A 21187-nucleotide genomic window follows, 5' to 3' on the forward strand; every position below is an offset into this window, starting at 1 on the left:
GTGGGGGGGAGACAGCTGTGGCTCTCCAGATGCTTGCAGAATCGATGAGTTGGGAGGGACTCAAAGGGTCATCATCAAAGGGTACTTAACTTCCAGGAAATTAGTAAAAATGTATAAAACAGGGTCAAATGTATGTTGGAAATGTAAGGAAAAAGAAGGCACCTTTCATCATATGTGGTAGACATGTAAGGTAGTGAAAGGATTTTGGGAAATGATATATAATGAATTGGGGGGGATGTTTAAAATAACTTTTTCTAAAAAGCCTGGAGACTTCCTTTTAGGAATTCTAGCTATCGAAATCCCAAGGGAGCAGAAAAGACTATTTATGTATGTGACCACAGCTGTGCAGATGTTATTGGCCCAGAGATGGAAAGAAGATAAAGTCCCGAGCAGAGAAGAATGGCAGATGAAATGGATGGATTATGCCGAAATAGCAAAAATGACCGGAAAAATCAGAAATCAGGAAGACCAAAACTTTGATAAATAAATTTTATAACCGATCTTAAAAACCATTGTAAACAATTGTTAGTAGGGCAATTTAATGGTGAATTTTGGATATAATGGAGATGCGAAAGATTTGGATTGTGTTATAAAAGATGCAGGAGGAAATGATTGACAATAGGACCCACAAAGGGAAGGAGGGAAGTCCAGGAGATTCTATGGAATCTTCCGTCTTCATGTTGTATGTCGGATATGTGATTGTAAAACTGCAATTTGAAAAAAACACCAAATAAATAAATAACTTTAAAATGAAAGGGTCATTTAGCCCAACCGTCTGCAGTGCAGGAATCGCATCACGGGACTGCCAGGTCCCAGCAGCCAGCAGGGCCAATGGTCAGAGACGATGGCGGCAGCTGCAACGAGGCAACAATTCCTGCCTTGCTGGGGGTCAGACTGGATGTCCCTTGTGGTTCCCTCCCAACTCTACAATTCTATATCTTGAGACGCTCCCTCCCTTAGAGGGAGGATGGCGGTTAGATGATGCAAGCAAATTTCCCCCCTCCTGAGCGGTTTCGGGTGGGGGTGTGTGTGCAATCTCATTCATGAAAATGCTCCTGGTACAGGGAGGAAATCTGCCAACGGCAATGGGAGGGGGGGCCCCCTCCGGAGCACGTGCCTGGCGGAGGTGAGGGGGGGGTATTCGGTAGGGAGTGAATGGAAAATTTTTCCAGAGGGGGCGGAGCCGCGAGTGGGCGGGGGGAGAGGGAGAGGCGGGTCCCGGAAAAGAATTAAGTCTCCGCCGGCAGGAGGCTGAGCGCATTGCGCAGAGTGGAGCAGCTTCAGTCAGGTGCGTCCTGGCGCGGGGCTGGGGATCTGGGATTTTTACTGCGTCACCCCATCACTGCAGCCTTTTGTCCTTTCTGGAGCCCCCCTCCCTTCGAAGATGGCCCGGGTGGTGGTGGGGGGACGGTTTGGGCTTGGAAGAGAGGGGGTTGGACGCCGGGGACCCCTTTGGCTTCTCCAAGACGTACGCTTTACCTTTTCCAGGACGCCTGGGTCCTCTTCTCTCTCTCTCTCTCTCTCTCTCCCCCTTTCTCTCTCTCTCTCCTCTTTCTTTCTTTCTTTCTTTCTTTCTTTCTTTCTTTCTTTCTTTCTTTCTTTCTTTCTTTCTTTCTTTCTTTCTTTCTTTCTTTCTTTCTTTCTTTCTTTCTTTCTTTCTTTCTTTCTCCCCACCTCTGTTCCTCCAGGACGCCTGGGTCCTCTTCCTCTTCCTCCCCGCCCACTCCATCTCTCTAACTCCAGGACGCCTGAGTCCCCCCCCTTCCTCCTTCCCTTCTTCTAGGACGCCTGGGTCCTTTTTATCTCCCTCCCTCTCCCCACCTCTGTTCCTCCAGGACGCCTGGGTCCCTTTCCCCTCCAGCTTTGGGAAGGGAGCCGCTGCGTCCCCCGGGGAGAGAAGCGGAGGTTGAGGGGGCGTGCCTCCAGGTTTCAAAGACCTCTTCGAAGGGGGGGGGGAGGTCGGACACCTGGGTCCCGTCCCCCCAGCTTTGTCAATTAGTTAATAAATGGACAGTGCAGCTTTGCCAATTATGTTTAAATTGGTTAAAACCATTTAGGGTGGGTGGGCGGGCCAATGACCCACACTGGAGTTGGGGGGGAGGAGGAGCACAGGGATGTTTCCCCGGACACCTGGGTTTTTCGTCGTTTCTCTGTCCGCCCCAGCCCCCTTTCCTCTCCGTTTACCTTCCCATGTTTCCCCAAGATTTATTTTTCCTGCCTTAATGCAGCCGTGCCATAACAACAATCCCCTTTCTTCCTGCCATGCCTCTGTATGAGTCTCCGTTAAGGCTTCTAATTGCTGGGATTGGCGCATCACACTGCGTCCGTTCACGCCCTCTTTCCGGCACAGAGACTCTGCAGAGACGCCTCTGCCCTTTTCGTTCCTGCATTCCTCCAGCCAGCCAGCCAGCAGGAACCGGAACTCGCACAGAGAGGCGCATCCCTCACTGCAGGAGGAATAGCGAAGTGTCCCTTAGGGAGATTGAAGCAGCTGCCTGCTAGCTATTTAATTCCGCTCTCTTTCTCCCCCTCCACCCAGAACAAGCATCATGACATCCCCGTTTGTGGTGGAGAGCCCGGACGTCACGTACACCCCAGACTTCATTGAGGCCAGATACAGCTACCCCACAGCTCAAGTCTGCCAGGAGAACGGGGTGACCAAGGTAGGGTATAAAATGGAGAGTGGGGGGGGACCTCAAGATGGGTGAGTTGAATGAAGGAGTAGAGGGGGGGGCATCAGAAGTGCTTTAAACTGGTCCACACCAATTCGACCTATCTGGCTCAGTATCTCCTGCACTGACTGGCAGCATAAAAAAAATTCCTTCAGTAGCACCTTAAAGACCAACTAAGTTTTTATTTTGGTATGAGCTTTCGTGTGCATGCACACTTCATCAGATACACTGAAACAGAAGTAGCCAGTTCCAGTGTATCTGAAGAAGTGTGCATGCACACGAAAGCTCATACCAAAATAAAAACTTAGTTGGCCTTTAAGGTGCTACTGAAGGAATTTTTTTTATTTTGTTTTGACTCAGACCAACACAGCTACCTACCTGACTGGCAGCAGCCAGTCTCCAGGTTTTCATACGCAGGAGAGATTTCCAGTCCTGCCTGGTGGCGATACAAGGAATGACAGCTTGAAACCTCCTGCGCACAGAGGTCTGAGGCTGATCTGCAGTCCTAAGAATAAAAGATAACAGTGGCACCTCAGTTTCCGGGCATAATCCAATCCGGAAGTGCGTTTGAGTTCTGAAATGTTCGAAAAGCGGAAGCTTCAGTACAGGAAACTCAGAACTGGCACTTTTGAAAACCGAGCCACTTAACTTCTGGGTTTTCAGCGTTTGAGTTCCGAAACGTTCAACTACACAGGCGTTCGAAAACTAACCTACCACTGTATACCAAAAACAGCTATTATGATTATGATTATTGGGACGCGGGTGGCGCTGTGGGTTAAACCACAGAGCCTAGGGCTTGCTGATCAGAAGGTCGGTGGTTTGAATCCCCATGACGGGGTGAGCTCCCGTTGCTCGGTCCTTTTTCCTGCCTGCCTAACAGTTAAAACCTCCAACACAGGGAAGGGAGTTTGTGCTCTTCCCTGGACCCCCAACTCCCTCCATCGCTGACCATTGGCCATGCTGGCTCTTTGGGAGTTTGAGGTACCCAACACCCAGAGAGGCTTCCTACCCCACATCCCTGGGGTAAGATCAGACCCAGAGGGGCAGGTTCAGTCTGGTTGCCCCTGTGTCCGAACAGCTGCCCCCCATTGGGGAATTGACTCTCCCTACAGAGACGGACTTTGCTAATATGCTGCCCTGAGCGGGGACAAAATATGGCACCCCCCAAAAAAATATATACAGCTATATTCATACAGGTATCTAATGAGAAAAAGGGACGCAGGTGGCGCTGTGGGTTAAACCACAGAGCCTAGGGCTTGCCGATCAGAAGGTCAGTGGTTGGAATCCCCGCGACGGGGTTGGGGGGGAGGTCCTGTTGCTTGGTCCCTGCTCCTGCCAACCTAGCAGTTTGAAAGCACGTCAAAGTGCAAGTAGATAAGCTGCAGGTAGAGTGCGCCTGTGGGTGGGGGCGTGATTCTTAGTCATCACCATTGCTCAGTTTCCCCTTTGGGGCTGAATTTGGGGGGGGGGGCGGGCGGGGAACTGGGGAGGAAGATTGGTGCTGTAGTCAATGCGCTGCTCTGGTTTGCCAGAAGCAGCTTAGTCATGCTGGCCACATGACCCAGAAGCTGTACGCCGGCTCCCTCGGCCAGCAAAGCGAGATGAGTGCCGCAACCCCAGAGTCGTCCGTGACTGGACCTAATGGTCAGGGGTCCCTTTACCTTTACCTTTTTATTATACCCTGCCTATCTTACTGGGTTGCCCCAACTGCTCTGAGTGACTTCCAGCACATGTAAAAAATCAAACATTTAAAAGCTTTCCGATACAGGGCTGCCTTCAGATGTCTTCTAAAAGCTGTGTAGTTCTTTATCTCCTTGACATCTGGTGGGTGGAAAGAAGAAATAATTCCGACTAGGGAAAGATGACAATCGAATCTGCTGCTGGACTACACCGATATGTCAAAACTAGCCGGGACATTCAGGAATTAGGAAGACAAGGGCTTTAAAAAAGAATGGGGGCAATTTACAATTTCTTTAAAAGATCATTGTAAGCAAATTAAAACTTTAGCTGGACTTTAAGGCACGCTTGTAATGTGACGGAAACTGTGGACAACTTGGAAAAATGAAAATTGTGGAGAATAGAATGATACGCAGTTTTGAATATTGTTATAAGGACCCATGCAGGGGTTGGGGGGAAGTCACGAGAATCAGAGAACCTCGCGAGATGAGTAGACAAAATGTTTTTCTGTAAATTTGTATCGGTAAAAACAAATAAAAATATTACACACACACAAAAGAAAAGACATCTGGTGGGAGGGAGTTCCACAGGGCTGGCGCCACCACAGAGAAGGCCCTCTGCCTGGTTCCCTGTAACTTCGCTTCTCACAGGGAGGGAACCGCCAGAAGCCCTTCGGAGCTGGACCTCGGTGTCTTGGCAGAACGATGGGCTGAACTACGGTATTATAGGAATTTGAAGCAACTCTGCTGCAGTTTAGCTGCACTTCTTGGGGGGGGGGGTTGGACTAAATGACCCACGGGACTCCCCTCCAACTCTACACTTCTGTGATTCTACACTACATACAGTTTGTGGCGCTTGGGAGTCGTTGCAACAGCACAGGGCCTTCGCAAGCCTTCCAGCTGCTGGCAAAAGGAATCCCTTGGAATGTCTGCAGGCCAGTTTCTTTGAGGGAATGTGGGGTAGCTGGCAGGGTGGGAAGAGAGGTCAGTTTGGCTGGGAAGGAGACCCTCGCATTGGCCTCCAGCTCTGAGATTAGTTCCGAGAGTGGGAACAAAGTTCCGTGGGAACCTTTCTGCGGTACCCTTTGGGGTGGGGGGTGTCTGCAATTTCAGAGGGTTCTTGCTCCCAATGCAGGGGCCCCTCTGATCTGGACTCTTTCGTTTTGAAAATGAAAGCAAAGGTGTTCAGGGAAAATACCCCAGCAGGAATCCTAGAATGGTAAGAGCTGGAATGGGCCCCGGGGGTCATACCTGCAATGCAGGTAATTGTTTGAGTGCTCTTAGGAAGGCGATTTTCAGCATGAAGCGGTTGTGGGGGGAGCCTCGACAGGGTGGCAATAGGACAAGCAGGAATGAATCGAGCTCATTGGCTTGACTGCTCATAGCATCACCTTAACTCTGCCCATAGAGGATGACAAAGCAGGGATGAGGGCTTGTGTGGACGGAACTGAAGTGAAGTGGAGTGCTCCTGGTCTGTCCTGAGTGAGCCCTTCGACCCACTACTAACCTCTGACTCCCAGTCTCATAATGTTGCTGGGTGGGGGTGCTTCTGTTGGGATCCCCGCAAGCAGAAAAGTAGCAGTTCAGGGTCGTGTGTGTGTGTGTGTGAGAGAGAGAGAGTGTGTCAAAGACTTTTGCAGCAGGGGTCCCTGACTCCAGCATCCTAGAGTGGTCCAATTGGCACAAAGGGGGAGCTTTTTTGTCCTCGCCTTTTGTGGGGACCGGAGCCAATCGGAGCGAAAGGAGGCAAGTTTACCGCCATGGACCTCTGGGGTCTCTCTGGCAAAGAACGCCACGAGGGAGCTCCTTCTGTCCAAAGTCAGGAATTCGGGAACGCTGAACGCTTCAGTGTCGATGGGGGAAGTGTGGAAGTTGTGTTGCGTTTAGTGAAAAAACGCAGCCTCAGCTACTCTGAAAGAATATATTGGGCGGCACTCCAAATCTTTTGCACATGGGCACGAGAGAAAATGGGAGGTCTAGCTGAAATATGGACATATTTCCTCACTGGTTGTTGCAACACAACCCTAATTATTATTGTGTTTAATTCAGGGCCGGATTTAGGTTTGATGAGGCCCTAAGCTACTGAAGGTAATGGGGCCCTTTCTATGTCCAGCTGTCCTTTGTCAACAACAAATGGTCACTGTTTTTTGTGTTGAATATATGCTATATGGTCATTGATGGACCTAATAGGTATCTAAAGCCATTTGCACATCACAAAATATGCATTTTATCGAAGTAATTGTTGAACTGAAATACAATTAAGAAGAAGTACTGTATATGAATAGTGAAATAATTATTATGCTCTAACTTAAAATGATTTTTTTTATTCATAACAAACTTAATAATGCAAACCCATTGGCATTTGGCAATAACAAAAGTTCCTTTAGAAACACAATTTACAAAAACTAATGATCTAGTCTCTAGAAACTTGCTATAACATGAAATAATAACAGGTGTAAATATATGATGCAAGCTACTAATAATTATAAATGGTAGAATGTAGGCACCCTATATATAGAAATGAGCAAAGCAGTGGTATTTTAGGGAGCAGGCTAGCAGGTGGGGCCAGTGGCGAAGCTTCATACTCTTTGAACTGATGTGGAATGGCCCGTTCAGTCTTGCGCTGCTTCATTTCTTCACGTGGTTTGTGGTCGAACTTTGGAACTCCCTCCCACTGGAGGCAGTGATGGCCACCAACCTAGATGAATTTAAGAGAGGAGTCGGCAGATTCATTAGGCGCCGGAGGGATCTTTGCACCACAGCACCGGATATGCTTAAGACGGCCCTGACACTCTCCAACCATCTCGTCCTCTGTTGTCCCCTTCTCCTTGTGCCCTCCATTTCCCCCAAAATCAGAGTCTTTTCCAGGGAGTCTTCTCTTCTCATGAGGTGGCCAAAGTCTTGGAGCCTCAGCTTCAGGATCTGTCCTTACATTCTTCTGAATTGTCACTCCTACAGGTGAAGCCATCTTCCACCAATGTCATTTTCCGCACAGAGAGGCATGTCCCCAAGCTGGGCGTGATGCTCGTCGGCTGGGGCGGGAACAACGGCTCCACGGTGACAGCCGCCGTCTTAGCCAATCGGCTGGGCCTCTCCTGGATGACGAAGACGGGACGGAAGGCGAGTGAAATTGGGTGCCGCTATCGGGCTTTATGTGGGAGCGAGTTCCTTGGCACAAGGGCTAAAAACGGGAGCAAGGAAAGTTTTGTGCCAGGCCAAGTCCGACTAGCATTTTGGTAGCACCAAGTGTGTTTTATCTTTTTTTATTTGTGGGGTGTGTGTGTCCATGATTTTTATTTCTGCTGATTTGTTGTTTCCTTCAGTGCTCTTTTTCCTTTTTTTTTGTTCCTTTCATTTGTCTTGTTTACTCATCACTTGTCAATACTGTAGTGATTCACTCTGGGGAATTTGTTTGAACTGAGATTCAAACATATTCCCCCCTCTTAATAATGTCTCTTTATATGGTTTATCATGTGCCTTCCATCAAAAGGGCCAGATTGATTTTGGGGTGAAAATGTTGACTGAAATCTGATAATTCCTTGCTACTAATAAATACTACGAGATGGTTGGACAGTGTTCTCGAAGCTACCAACATGAGTTTGACCAAACTGCGGGAGGCAGTGGAAGACAGGAGTGCCTGGCATGCTATGGTCCATGGGGTCACAAAGAGTCGGACACGACTAAACGACTAAACAACAACAACAACAACTACTAATAAAAAACATTCAATCTCTGATCTGGGGGTGAAAATATTGATTTCAGTCCGATCCATTTTCCCCACCCGCTTCTAATAAAAAGCAAGGTTCAGTCTCTTGATTTCTGATCTGTTGCTGTTTTCAGTCTGAAGTAAATCATTCTTAATTTTTTAAAAACAACAGCAGCAGCTCCATGTTAGGACAATGTTAGGCTACCCAAAATGTCGACCCAAAAAAGTGCATTTCAACTGAGTTGAATTGGTCTGTCTAACCTAGACCTGGGGAACCCTTTGTAGATAGATAAAATCTTTTATTATTATTATTAACAATAACTTTATTTCAATTTCACAAGCAAATACAAAAATTCAATTAACAAAAAAGCAAAACAGAACAAAACAAAACCATACTAAAAACAAAGGAAATGCAAAGCAAAAACCTGAAATGATATTCAACAAAATCAAATCAAAATTTTATTTGCCTTTATTTTTATTTGCCTCAGCCACAGCAAAGGAATCAAATGCAATCAAATACAGATCTAGTTGGCTATACAAAATACATTCTGAGAACTTACTATACAAATGAAAGTGTTGATAACTGCCCTTGACCACAAATATAGCATATGAACAAGTGGGGCTTTTTGTTGTTGTTGTTTAGTCGTGTCCGACTCTTCGTGACCCCATGGACCAGAGCACGCCAGGCACTCCTGTCTTCCACTGCCTCCCGCAGTTTGGTCAAACACATGTTTGTAGCTTCGAGAACACTGTCCAACCATCTCGTCCTCTGTCGTCCCCTTCTCCTTGTGCCCTCCATCTTTCCTAACATCAGGGTCTTTTCCAGGGAGTCTTCTCTTCTCATGACGTGGCCAAAGTATTGGAGCCTCGGCTTCAGGATCTGTCCTTCCAGTGAGCACTAAGGGCTGATATCCTTCAGAATGGAGAGGTTTGATCTTCTTGCAGTCCATGGGACTCTCAAGAGTCTCCTCCAGCACCAGAATTCAAAAGCATCCATTCTTTACTAAGGTTTAAACAGGTTGGGGAACCTTTGACTATCCAGGTGTTGCTGAACTACAAATCCCATCAGCCAGGGATGATGGGAGTTGTAGTTCAGCAACATCTGGAGGGCCAAAGTTCCCCCACACCTGATCATGATAACCTCTGGGAAGACCACGAGTGGGTCGTGAGAAGGATAGAGTCTCTAAGGTTACCGGATTTTTTTTTTCAACAAATCCGGGGGCACTTTTCAACTTCCTACTAAATCGAATGGATTTTGTCAGGGAACTGATTTGTAAATCTGGGGTCTGTCCCTGTAAAACGGGGATGTCTGGTAACCTTAGGGTAGACCACCCCCACCTATCTCTTTTTTGGTCTCTGGGATAGACTGCCTCTAAACATGGAAGCTTGCTTAATAGTTGTGATGAGCTGCCCTTCCGCCAGATGTTTCGCCAGCAACCGAACATCCTTTGAAACCGGAGCAAACCTTTGCTGGGTACCCTCCCTGAATCTGAAAGGTTGCGGGCCGAAGCTGTGAGCCCGAGACCTTGATGTTTCTAATAAGTCCCTGCCTTTCTTTTTCTTAGCATGCCAATTATTACGGATCTCTCTTGCAAGCGTCCACCGTGTGTCTGGGCACCGGTCCGGCTGGCGACGTCTACATCCCTTTCCGGGATATTCTTCCAATGGTTCACCCCAATGATATCGTCTTTGATGGTAGGTGCTGGGTTGGATAAAGGAGGTTTGGGGGGGGCGGAGTAGGGCTGTCATATGCCCGGAATCTCCCTGGAAGTAGCCGGGATTTGGCCAATGGAAACTACGTCCGGGCAGAAATTGCCAAAAAGTTATTTTCAGATAAATTGCAAGCAGATAAAAACACTGGCAGGGTAATAACCTGCAGATACGTAAGAGTAGACATTTAAAGAAGATAAATTGTCAAACCTTTTTTGCGTTAGCATACAGCCATAGCAAAATAAAAACAATACAAAATGCCAGAGACAAGCAACAAAGCATAATTCAAGGCGATATTGCTGGTGTAATAACATTTAAATTACCCTAAGACAATAATGCAAAGATAAATGAACGAGTAAGTTAAGTTCATTTGGATATGCAGAAGGTATCAAAAACAAATTTAAGGAACCGCAGAAAGAGGGGGAAGGAAGTCAGGTTTGGAAATGTCAACATGATTGTAAAATCTGAAAAGTACAAATAAAAAATAAAATGAAAATGAAATAAAAAGAAATCTCTTAAGAAATCGCCTTCTCAATCCGGCTCGCAGATGGCCGTGTTTTTACATGAGTAGAATGTGTGCTTTTATTTAAAATGCATCTCTGGGTTATTTGTGGGGCATAGAAATTTGTTCATCCCCCCCCCTCAAAAAAAAGTGTGGCCCTCCACAAGGTCTGAGGGACAGTGGACCGGCCCCCTGCTGAAAAAGTTTGCTGACCCCTCCCCCCTGCCTTGGATAGCCCTTTTTAAAAAACCAAATGTAACGGGGTCCAGTATATTCACAGTATTGCCCTTTTCCCTCCCGCCAGGCTGGGACATCTCTTCCCTGAACCTGGCCGACGCCATGCACCGGGCGCAAGTTCTTGACTGGGCACTGCAGGAGCAGCTGCGTCCCTACATGGAGGGCATGAAGCCAAGGGCCTCCATCTACATCCCCAAGTTCATCGCGGACAACCAGGAGGAGAGAGCGGACAACGTCCTGACGGGAACTACAGCGCAGCAGGTGGGCGCTTGGGACCAGCGGGGCCGGGGCTCTCAGCTGCTGGCCTTGCCCCTTGTGTTGGGCTGCATCCAGACCTCCTGGGCAGTTCTGTGCGCAGGATAGAACTCTGCAAAGCTCGGGTTTATTACAATGTTTGATTCCAGGCAGTGTCTCCTGGTAGGCCTGAGAGAGAAACGCTGGCAGTCCGTGTTTCCCAAACTGGGTTAGATGGCCCAGGGGGTTTGACTTGGCCTAAAGCAGGCCTCCCCAAACTGCGGCCCTCCAGATGTTTTGGCCTACAACTCCCATGATCCCTAGCTAACAGGACCAGTGGTCGGGGAAGATGGGAACTGTAGTCCAAAACATCTGGAGGGCCAAAGTTTGGGGATGCCTGGCCTAAAGCAACATTCTCTGTTCCGATTTTAAACCAGTTGTTTATTCAGAAGCTTGAAGACTTTGCCTTGTCTTAGTTTCTAAGGGAAGAACCGCAGCTCAACTGTTCAACATCCCAGAATGCTCCTGGGGAAAAATCCCTTGTCAGAAACCCTAGGTAGCTGCTGTCGGTCAGTGTAGACAATACTAGCCTATGTGGACTAGTGGTCTGTAGGAGGCATTTTCCCCTATATTCCTACTTAAAACGACCCCTTTTATTCAAAACTGCGAGAACCATAAGAACTGTGATCATAGGTTTTGTTTTTAATAATAATAATAATAATAATTAATAATTAATAATTTATTTATACCCTGCCCTCCCTGGCCAAAACTGGGCTCAGAGTTGCTAACATCAAATATATAACACATTACCATAAAATCAAGCAATCAATTAAAATACATCCTAAAATCAAATCAGAAATCTAATCAGATGGCAACCTGCAAATTAGGGATGGGGACCTTAAATGCTTAAATTCCTTAAAAAAAAAAAGGAATGGTCCCATAGGGGAGTAATGGATCACCTACTTTGCATGTGATCTCTGCAGGTTGAGAAGCACTGCTGGATCCATCCCCTTGCCTGAAATCCCGGCAAGTTGCTGCTGCCAGTCAGTGTAGACAGTACTAAGCTAGATGGACTTAGCTGGATCCCAGGGGCTCGTTTGTTATTTTGGGTTGGGAACTGACATTGTAGCATACCTGGTCAATCCCTCCCTCCCCTCCCTTTACTTAGATGGCCCAGATCCGACAAGATATCCGGGACTTCAAGAATTCCAGCGGGGTAGACAAAGTGATTGTGCTCTGGACGGCAAACACAGAGTGCTTTTCCGACGCCCAGCCCGGTGTGAACGACACAGCCGACAACTTACTCCAAGCCGTTGAGGCAAGTTGCCCAAATACCTCCCTTCGCCCTCCTCTTTTATCTGCACTGCCTCTTTTCCTGAGCCTTCTACTTTAATGGTTGGTTGGTTGGTTTTTAAATGAATTGCTGTGAAGCGAGTTCAAACTTCCCCCTGGGAAACGGCAGTTCTGCAAAGGAGTTGGCAGCAATTTTTTGGACGCCGTTTCTCCAGAATGTGGTTGCGGGAATGTGGTCTGTGGCCCTCCAGGTCTTGCAGGACCCAGGCTTCCGTGGTGGATGCCATCATCACCTCCCTAGCTAACAGGACCAGTGGTCAGGGATGATGGGAATTGTAGTCCAAAACATCTGGAGGGCCGACGTTTGGGGATGTCTGCCCTAGATACTGCCATACCTCAAATGCCAGAGCATGGAAGGTGCTGGCTGCTGGGAGTCCCAGCAGTATCCCTGCAGGGCCACAGGCTTTCCTGGGATGTAGGGGGTTTTAAGGAAGGGGTAGTTCCTCTGTTGGGCACGTCCCGCTCCTTATGGGGTAATTTGGTCCCCGCCCTGCACTGGGCTCCCAAAAGCTGTCAGCAGGCGACAGCGGTCATAATCCCGGGAAACGGCTTCGACTGGCCGGCTAAACCAGGGGAGAGGAGCCGATGGGACTCAAACCCTCAGGGAGTTAGGGGCTTCCTCTGCAAGCAAAGACAGGCTCCGGCGGACGAGAGCAAGAGGGGGGTCCAACGGTCAAGACAGCAGTTTCTGTAGAGCAGGGGTGCCCAAACTTTTTCCAAGGAGGGCCAGATTTGATGAAGTGAACATGCGTGAGGGCCGACCAAAGTTGTTGAGTTTTGCTTTTTGGGTTTTTTTAAAAAAGGATTTTGCCCCAGGACCTATACTGCCAAGGGGGCCGGATTAAATCGACCGACGTGCCAGATTAGGCCCCCCCCCAACAGACTTTGGATATGCCTGCTGTAGGGGGAAGTGAGGGGCAGTTAGGGGTCGTCCACCTGGGAAGGGAGCCCATCTAGGAGAAGGAAGACTCTAGCCCTAAACCTCCGCTGGGACATCTTTGGGAGAAGAAAAGGCTCAGGAGCAAATCCTGCACAGATCTGGAGTGGTTGCATGGTGCCTCGTACCCCTCCTTCTGGCAACTCCTGCAGTCCAGCTGGTGCCCGACGTCTTGCTCTGTTTCCCTTTGGGCCCCATCTTTGAGGCCGAGAGGGGGGGTCCTGTCGTCTGGGCAGCCCAGGACCTCCAGACACACAGCCCAGGCTTGTGCCTCGGGGAGGTCGCTTGGGTGCTACTAACACAGCATTTTTACTTCACCCCTTTGAGGCGCACTCCATTGCCTCTTGAGACAGACAGGTGCCAACAACGACGACAGGGTTTCCTCCTGTGTGATCTGAGAACAGGCATTCCTTGCTCTTGGGAGGGAAGGCCTCCTCTGAATCGCAGTTGGACGGGACCCCGAGAGTCATCTATCCCAACCCCCTGCAATACAGGAGGTTTTTTTGCCCAACGTGGGACTCGAACCCACAACCCTGAGATTGAGAGTGAGGGATCTTGCTGGCCACTGAGAGTTGGGATCTAGAGGACCCCCCAGTGAGTTTTTGTGGTTGAGGGGTGCCTGGGTGGGAGAGGTGCCCCCCCAAGACATCTTCTGCCTTGCTGCCCATCAAACCACCCCTTTTCTCTTGCTTTCTTGGGGGTCCAGTGTGGCCTGGATATCTCCCCCTCCAGCCTCTTTGCCATCGCCAGCATCTTGGAGGGCTGCAGTTATATCAACGGCTCCCCCCAGAACACCTTCCTGCCGGGGGTTGTCCAACTGGCGGTGCAACGCGGTGTGTTCATCGCCGGCGACGACTTCAAGTCTGGCCAGACAAAGATCAAGTCGGTCTTGGTGGATTTCCTCATCAGCTCTGGGATTAAGGTGAGCCGCTTAACCCAAAGGGTCTTGAGGAAACCTCGAAACCACCCCTTTCTCCCTCCTATCGCTGGCACAGCACCCCCAGAAAGTTGCCCAAAATAACAAACCCTTGGCTATCACAACCTAGAACTTTTGTCAACCTCGACTAATGGTTTTCTAACTTTCTTTCTGATTTTGCATTTTATTTTAATAGTTATTGCTATAAAATCCAAATCCTGAATAAACCCCTCCTTAGTCCTTTTTCGCAATAATTCATATAGCTCTCCCTACAAATATGTCATAAAATTCTTCCAATCTTTCAGGAAAGTCTGGTCCTGCTGGTTCCGAATTTTCCCAGTTAGTTTCGCCAACTCGGCATAGTCCATCTGTTTCATATGCCCTTCTTCTTTTGTTCGTAATTCTTCTTGCTTCCATCGCTGGGCTAATAGCATTCTTGCTGCAGTTGTCGCATATAAAAACATTTTTTTAATCATGCTTGTAAATCTCTCTAGCTACTATACAGTGGTACCTCTACTTGCGAATAACTCTACTTACGAATGTTTCTACTTACGAATGGAGCTCCGTCCGCCATCTTGGATGCGGTTTAGATAGGATTTTTTTCTACTTACGAATTTTTTCTCCCAATGCATTCTTATGGGATTTGACTTACAATTTTTTTCTACTTACAAATGTGCGTTCGGAACGCATTAAATTCGTAAGTAGAGGTACCAAGCAAAAGGGCTTCTGGGTTTTTTTGTGGGTTTTTTGCAAATGTATATTTCAACATTTTAAAAATCTCATTATAAATAATTTCCCAGAAGTCCTTTGCTTTCTTACATTCCCACCACATATGACAGAAAGTACCTTTCCCCCCCTTACATTTCCAGCATTTGTTATTTGTTTTGTACATTTTAGCTAATTTCACTGGTGTTATATACCATCTGTACACCATTTTCCTTTAAAGCACTGCAGGCAGTGAAATTTATTACCTCTTTCCATAATTTTTCCCAATCTTCTAATTGTATATTATGACCAATATATTTAGCCCAGTGTATCTGCCCAGAATTGAATCTTGATACAGTGGAACCTCGGTTTATGAACACCTCGGTTTACAAATTTTCGCTTTACGAACGCCGCAGACCCATCTGGAATGGATTAATTCACTTTCCATTACTTTCAATGGGAAAGTTCGCTTCAGTTTATGAACAGACTTCCGGAACCAATTACACCCATGCTTCGGGTTAAGTACGCTTCAGGTTGAGTACTCCGCGGACCCGTCTGGAACGGATTAATCCACTTTCCATTACTTTCAATGGGAAAGTTCGCTTCAGTTTATGAATGCTTCAGTTTATGAACAGACTTCCGGAACCAATTGTGTTCATAAACCGAGTTACCACTGTACAGAAACTAGAGCAGTAGGGAGGGAGATCTGTCCACAGGAGTCTCTGCTGAACCCTTGCTTGACCCCTGGGACAGCCAAACCGGCTCAGCTGGTTCTAAACTGGAGTGCATAGCCGCCTCTCGAACCAATAAAAGGCAGGTGTTTGCTGTGTACTTTGCTGCTGCTCCGCTTTGCTGTTTACTTGACCTGTTCCTTGAGGTCTAGCAGCTTTGTGTGATTTTAAAGACTAGTAATAATTTTATCGTTTAAATGCCACCCATCGGACTGCCCTAACCACTCTGCGCGGATGCCAGCAAAATATTAAAAACACAATAAAACATCAAGCATTAAAAACTTCCCTGCCTTCAGAGGTCTTCTAAAAGTCAGGTAGTTCTTTATTTCCTTGACATCTGATGGGAGGGCGCTCCGCCACCACCGAGAAGGCCCTCTGCCTGGTTCCGTGTAACCTCACTTCTCGCAGGGAGGGAACCGCCAGAAGGCCCTCGGAGCTGGACCTCAGTGTCCAGGCTGGACAATGGGGGTGGAGACGCTCCTTCAGGTTTACTGGACCCGAGGCCGTTGAGGGCTTTAAAGGTGAGCCCCAACACTTTGAATTGTGCTCGGAAACATACTGGGATCCAGTGAAGATACTTTCGGACTGATGCTATATGGTCCCGGTCCCCAGTCTGGATTAGTTGCCGTTTCCGAGTCACCTTCAAAGTGAGCCCCACGTGCAACGCGTGGCAATGGTCCAAGCAGGAGATAACCAGAGAATGGACCGCTGTGGCGAGACCATGCGCAAGGCAGGGAGGATCTCGGATGGAGCTGGTGGACAGCTAAATTGACCTGCGCCTCCATGGACAGCGGTGAGTCCAAAATGACCTCCAGGCTGCGCACCTGGTCCTTCAGGGGCACGGGTACCCCGTTTGGGACCCATGCCAAGCCTCTCATTGCCGCTCCTTCCGCCGGTTCCAGCCCGTCTCCATCGTCAGCTACAACCACCTTGGCAACAACGATGGGAAGAACCTCTCGGCGCCTGCCCAGTTTCGCTCCAAGGAGATCTCAAAGAGCAACGTCGTGGACGACATGGTACAGTCGAACCCCATCCTCTACGGGCCCGGGGAGCGCCCAGACCATTGCGTGAGTAGGGGGCGGAGGGCGGGTGACATTTGCCATGTGCCTTCCTGCACCAGGCTAGGGCAAAGGATTGTTTCCCCTGTTTTCTCACCGGCGCCATTCTCCCTCCTCTCCCCGGACAGGTGGTGATCAAATATGTCCCCTATGTTGGCGATAGCAAGCGGGCCCTGGACGAATACACCTCCGAGATTGCCTTGGGCGGCACCAGCACCATAGTCATTCACAACGTCTGCGAGGTGCGTGAGGAATTGCGCCGGGAGCGGATGAGGAAGTGGGGAGGGTTGTCCCCGTTTGGAGATAGAGAGCTAGAAAATGAGCAGCTAAGGTTCGCAGGCGAGGAAGGACTTGCTCACAAATTTTCTTGAAAGCTGCACGAATTACGATAGCTAGGAAGCTTGAAGGGGCAAGCAGAATATAAAATGGAGGAATGGTACAAAGAGGTGTGGGACATATAGCTAGTAATAAATTAACACATGCCGTTAAGGTAATGCGGGGAATATGCAGGAGAAATGATTTTGAGATGTGGAAGGTGTTTGTAGAATTTGTACTGTTAAAACGGAAAGGGGTCGAACCATCGCAAGAGGTGTTGAAGTTTTGGGAGGTCGGGTAGTTACAATGGAATGGTCGTGTGTGTGTGTGTGTGTGCACATTTTTATTCTTATTTATTTATGATTATTATTGTGTCAAAATAATAAAATATGGGGGGAGAGAGAGAAAATGAACGGCTATTTCCAAGCTGGGGATACAGGTGCGAATCGTCACGTCCGAAGGGGACGGTTTGGAACAACAAAGCAAATATTTCCAGCTGCTCCCGTCTCTGTAGGATTCCTTACTGGCCAGCCCTATAATCCTGGATTTGGTGATCCTGGCTGAGCTCTGCGAACGGATCCGAGTGACCGTTGACGGCGACTTGGAGCCTAAGCCACTTCACAGTGTGTTGTCTCTCCTGAGTTTCCTCTGCAAGGCTCCCCTCGTGCCCGAAGGAGCGCCGGTGGTCAACGCTTTCTTTCGCCAGAGGGCCGCCATCGAGAACCTGTTCAGGTAATCGCAGACGCCCACCCGCCTTTTGGAAACTGGGTCGTAGCCGAACTTGGTCCTCCTCCTGAGGAGACCCACTGAACTGAGCAGGTGCAACTAACGTGGATCCGTTCATTTTCAGGGGGTCTGCTCTGAGAGGGAAGCGGTTTGGTCTGACGTATTGGGACGTGGCTTTAAGTAACCATAGCGAGTTGGCTATCTTACTATATACATATAAATGTAAGCCTGTCGTCATGCTGCGGTTTGTGTAGCTGCCAATGGAAGTGTGTGCCTTTGTGCACATAAACACACACACACACACATATATACTGGGGACCAGTATATGGACCGTGGTCTGTGTTTGACCCCTCCCAAAAAAGCACACACATGCAGTTTGCCATTTTAAAATCCTTTTCTAGCATTAAACATATTGTTACTGACCCCTCCTTCGAGTCCTCCACTGTGAAGCCATACAGTCGTACCTCGGGTTACGACCACCTCGGTTTGCGAACAGTTCGGGTTACGAACTGCGCAAACCCGGAAGTGTTTTCGCCGCGCGCGCGTGCGCAGAAGCGGCGTGCGCGCGATTGCGCGATCTGCGCAAAGCGCGCTTTGCGCATGCGCAAAATGGCGGCGCCCATCGCGTTCGGTTTACGAACTATTCGGGTTACCCGAGGTATTACTGTATATATATATATTTATTATTCTTACTAAAGCTTGAAAAACACATATACAGGGCCACCCAGGCCTAAGAGTCCACATCAGTGAGGCTGCGCTGACAGAATAGCCCATACTGACCTTTTATAGATAGACCAGAGGCCCGGTTTCAGTATCACAAAGGCCTCATCATTCCTTTTCCCTCCTTCCAAACAAATATTCTGGGGGCTTAGCCCCCCAAAAACCCATTAGGTGTGTCTGAGGCTGATCCAGACTTCAGGTTTTTCCAGGCGCAAACCAGCTCCAAATCTGGACCTTTAAAACGAATAAATAAACCTCCCAAATATTATATTTTATATGCCACCCATTTGACAGGGTTCCCCCAAGCCACTCTGGGCAGCTGCCGACAAAATACTGAAAACACAACAGAACGTCAACCATTAAAAAAAGCTTCCCTGAAAAGGGCTTCCCATTTTGGCGATGCTCTGGTAACCATGGAAACCTCCCCCCTGTATCTTTTAACCCCCCCCTTAAGGGATGAGTTGCACCAGTAACCATGGCAACCCTGGCCCTAGCGAAACCCTCATTGATTGGGGTCTCCATGGTAACCCTGTGTTTTTCTCCCCGTGGGGTGGGGTGGGGTCTCTACAACTCTCCCTCCCTCTTTCGAGACAGACGGATGACAACCACAGCAAAATAGGGTTTGAGCCTGACACTAGGGAGCTGCTGCCAGTCAGGGTCAGGCAATGCTGAACTGTATGGCTCACTGGTCTGCAGTGTCCAATTTAAACAAGTGCTTCATTCAGAACCAGGGCTGGAATCTTAGCTTATTTGAAAGGATTATAGCGCACCGACAAGGGCGTCTGCTTTGCGTCTAGAAGGTCCCAGGCTCCCTGGAGAGCCACTGCTGCCAGTCCGTGCTGGCAGTACTTGGGGTCAGCTCACTATAAAGGCAGCACCCTATGTTCCATATCCGAATCAACCACGAGGACTAGAAAACTCACCTTGTTTTTAGGAATACAGTGGTACCTTGGTTCTCAACACTGCAAACCCTGATCCAATTTGCGAACTCTTTTCGGACACCAAACATGCTCCATTTTGAGTGTTCCACTTTTGTTTTGAATGTTACGCTTCCGATTTGAGTGTTACGCTGAGGCCTGTATATCTTTGCTATTTATTTTGTCTTTTTGCTTTTGTGGCTCTCTTTTTGTGACACTGTGGAACCCAGTCCAGCTACTGTACGATTTGATTGTGTGACTGCAGTACAGTACATTGTTTATTGCTTTCATTTTATGGATTAATGTTCCTGTTAGAGAGTAAAAATCATGTTAAATTGCTGTTTCAGGGGTCTGGAACGGGTTAATCTGTTGGATTGGATTGGGAGGGGTGGCTAATACCCCAGAGGACAGGATCACACTTCAAAATGACCTGATCAGATTAGACAACTGAGCCAAAGCAAACAAGATGAATTTTAAAAAGGAGAAATGTAAAGTACTACACTTGGGCAAAAAAAATGAAAGGCACAAATACAGGATGGGTGACACCTGGCTTGAGAGCAGTACAGTGGTACCTCTACTTATGAATTTAATGCGTTCCGAACAGACATTCGTAAGTCGAAAAAATTTGCAAGTTGAATCCCATAGGAATGCATTGGGAGAAAAAATTCGTAAGTCAAAGCAACCCTATCTAAAAATTCGTAAGTAGGAAAAAATCCTATCTAAACAGCATCCAAAATGGCGGACGGAGCTCCGTTCGTAAGTAGAAACATTCGTAAGTAGAGGTACCACTGTACATGTGAAAAGGATCTAGGAGTCTTGGTAGACCACAAACTTGACATGAGTCAGCAGTGTGATGCAGCAGCTAAAAAAGCCAATGCAAATCTGGGCTTCATCAATAGGAGTATAGCATCTAGATCTAGGGAAGTAATAGTACCACTGTATTCTGCTCTGGTCAGACCTCACCTGGAGTACTGTGTCCAGTTCTGGGCACCACAGTTCAAGAAGAATACTGACAAGCTGGAACGTGTCCAGAGGAGGGCAACCAAAATGGTCAAAGGCCTGGAAACGATGCCTTATGAGGAACGGCTTAGGGAGCTGGGTATGTTTAGCCTGGAGAAGAGAAGGTTAAGGGGTGATATGATAGCCATGTTTAAATACATAAAAGGATGTCATATAGAGGAGGGTGAAAGGTTGTTTTCTGCTGCTCCAGAGAAACGGACACTGAGCAATGGATTCAAGCTACACGAAAGAAGATTTCACCTAAACATTAAGAACTTCCTGACAGTAAGAGCTGTTCGACAGTGGAATTTGCTGCCAAGGAGTGTGGAGTCTCCTTCTTTGGAGGCCTTTAAGCGGAGGCTTGACAGGCATATGTCAAGAATGCTTTGATGGCGTTTCCTGCTTGGCAGGGGGTTGGACTGGATGGCCCTTGTGGTCATTTCCAACTCTATGATTCCATGATTCTAATCCGTTTTGCATTGCTTTCTATGGGAAAGCACGCCTTGGTTTTGGAACGCTTTGGTTTTGGAATGGACTTCCTGAACGGATTAAGTTTGAGAACCAAAGTACCACTGTAAATGAGTTCAGCTTTAGGGGATACACCTTTTATTTCTCTCTCCTTGCACAGAAAATTCTCTTCGAGTGCATAACTCAGGTTTTTCTCACCCTGCAGAGCCTGCGTGGGCCTCCCCCCACAGAACCACATGCAGTTGGAGCACAAGACCCAGAGGACGTGGTCCTGCGTCAAGCAGGCCCCCCCAACACCGGCGGCTTGGCAGTGCGCCCCCAAGAAGGCTGCCACCCACCTGAACGGATTTGTGCGGTCGGCAGAGAGCAACGGGCACCAGCCTCCTAGCAGCCACCTCCTCGGTTTGCAAAACTAGGCTGGCACACCAAATCGTTGGTCGTGCCACACGGCGTGGTTTGTTTTGCGGGCGGGGTGGGGGGTGGGTGGGAACGATCCTTTGCTTTCCATTGAAACTTAATTCAGAAGCTGCGGCTGTTTCAGGATGTTTGTTTTTTAGTTCGAAACAATAAACGCTTAGCTAAGTCGTTCCGGTAGTTTGTGTGTT

General features: G+C 48.2%; 1 protein-coding gene across 1 annotated transcript; it reads left to right on the plus strand.

The window, feature by feature from the left end:
* Nucleotides 1–1245: 1245 nt before the first annotated feature.
* ISYNA1 (inositol-3-phosphate synthase 1) lies at nt 1246–21169 on the plus strand. The gene is made up of 11 exons (XM_060275347.1): nt 1246–1288; nt 2540–2663; nt 7307–7468; nt 9620–9749; nt 10571–10764; nt 11906–12055; nt 13734–13949; nt 16282–16446; nt 16566–16679; nt 17267–17484; nt 20788–21169. The coding sequence occupies exons 2-11, from the start codon at nt 2550–2552 to the stop codon at nt 20996–20998; spliced, it is 1674 nt and encodes a 557-aa protein (XP_060131330.1). The 5' UTR covers nt 1246–1288; nt 2540–2549; the 3' UTR covers nt 20999–21169.
* Nucleotides 21170–21187: the final 18 nt, after the last annotated feature.

Source organism: Zootoca vivipara, chromosome 6 (genome assembly GCF_963506605.1).
Source record: "Zootoca vivipara chromosome 6, rZooViv1.1, whole genome shotgun sequence".
Lineage (NCBI taxonomy): Eukaryota > Metazoa > Chordata > Lepidosauria > Squamata > Lacertidae > Zootoca > Zootoca vivipara.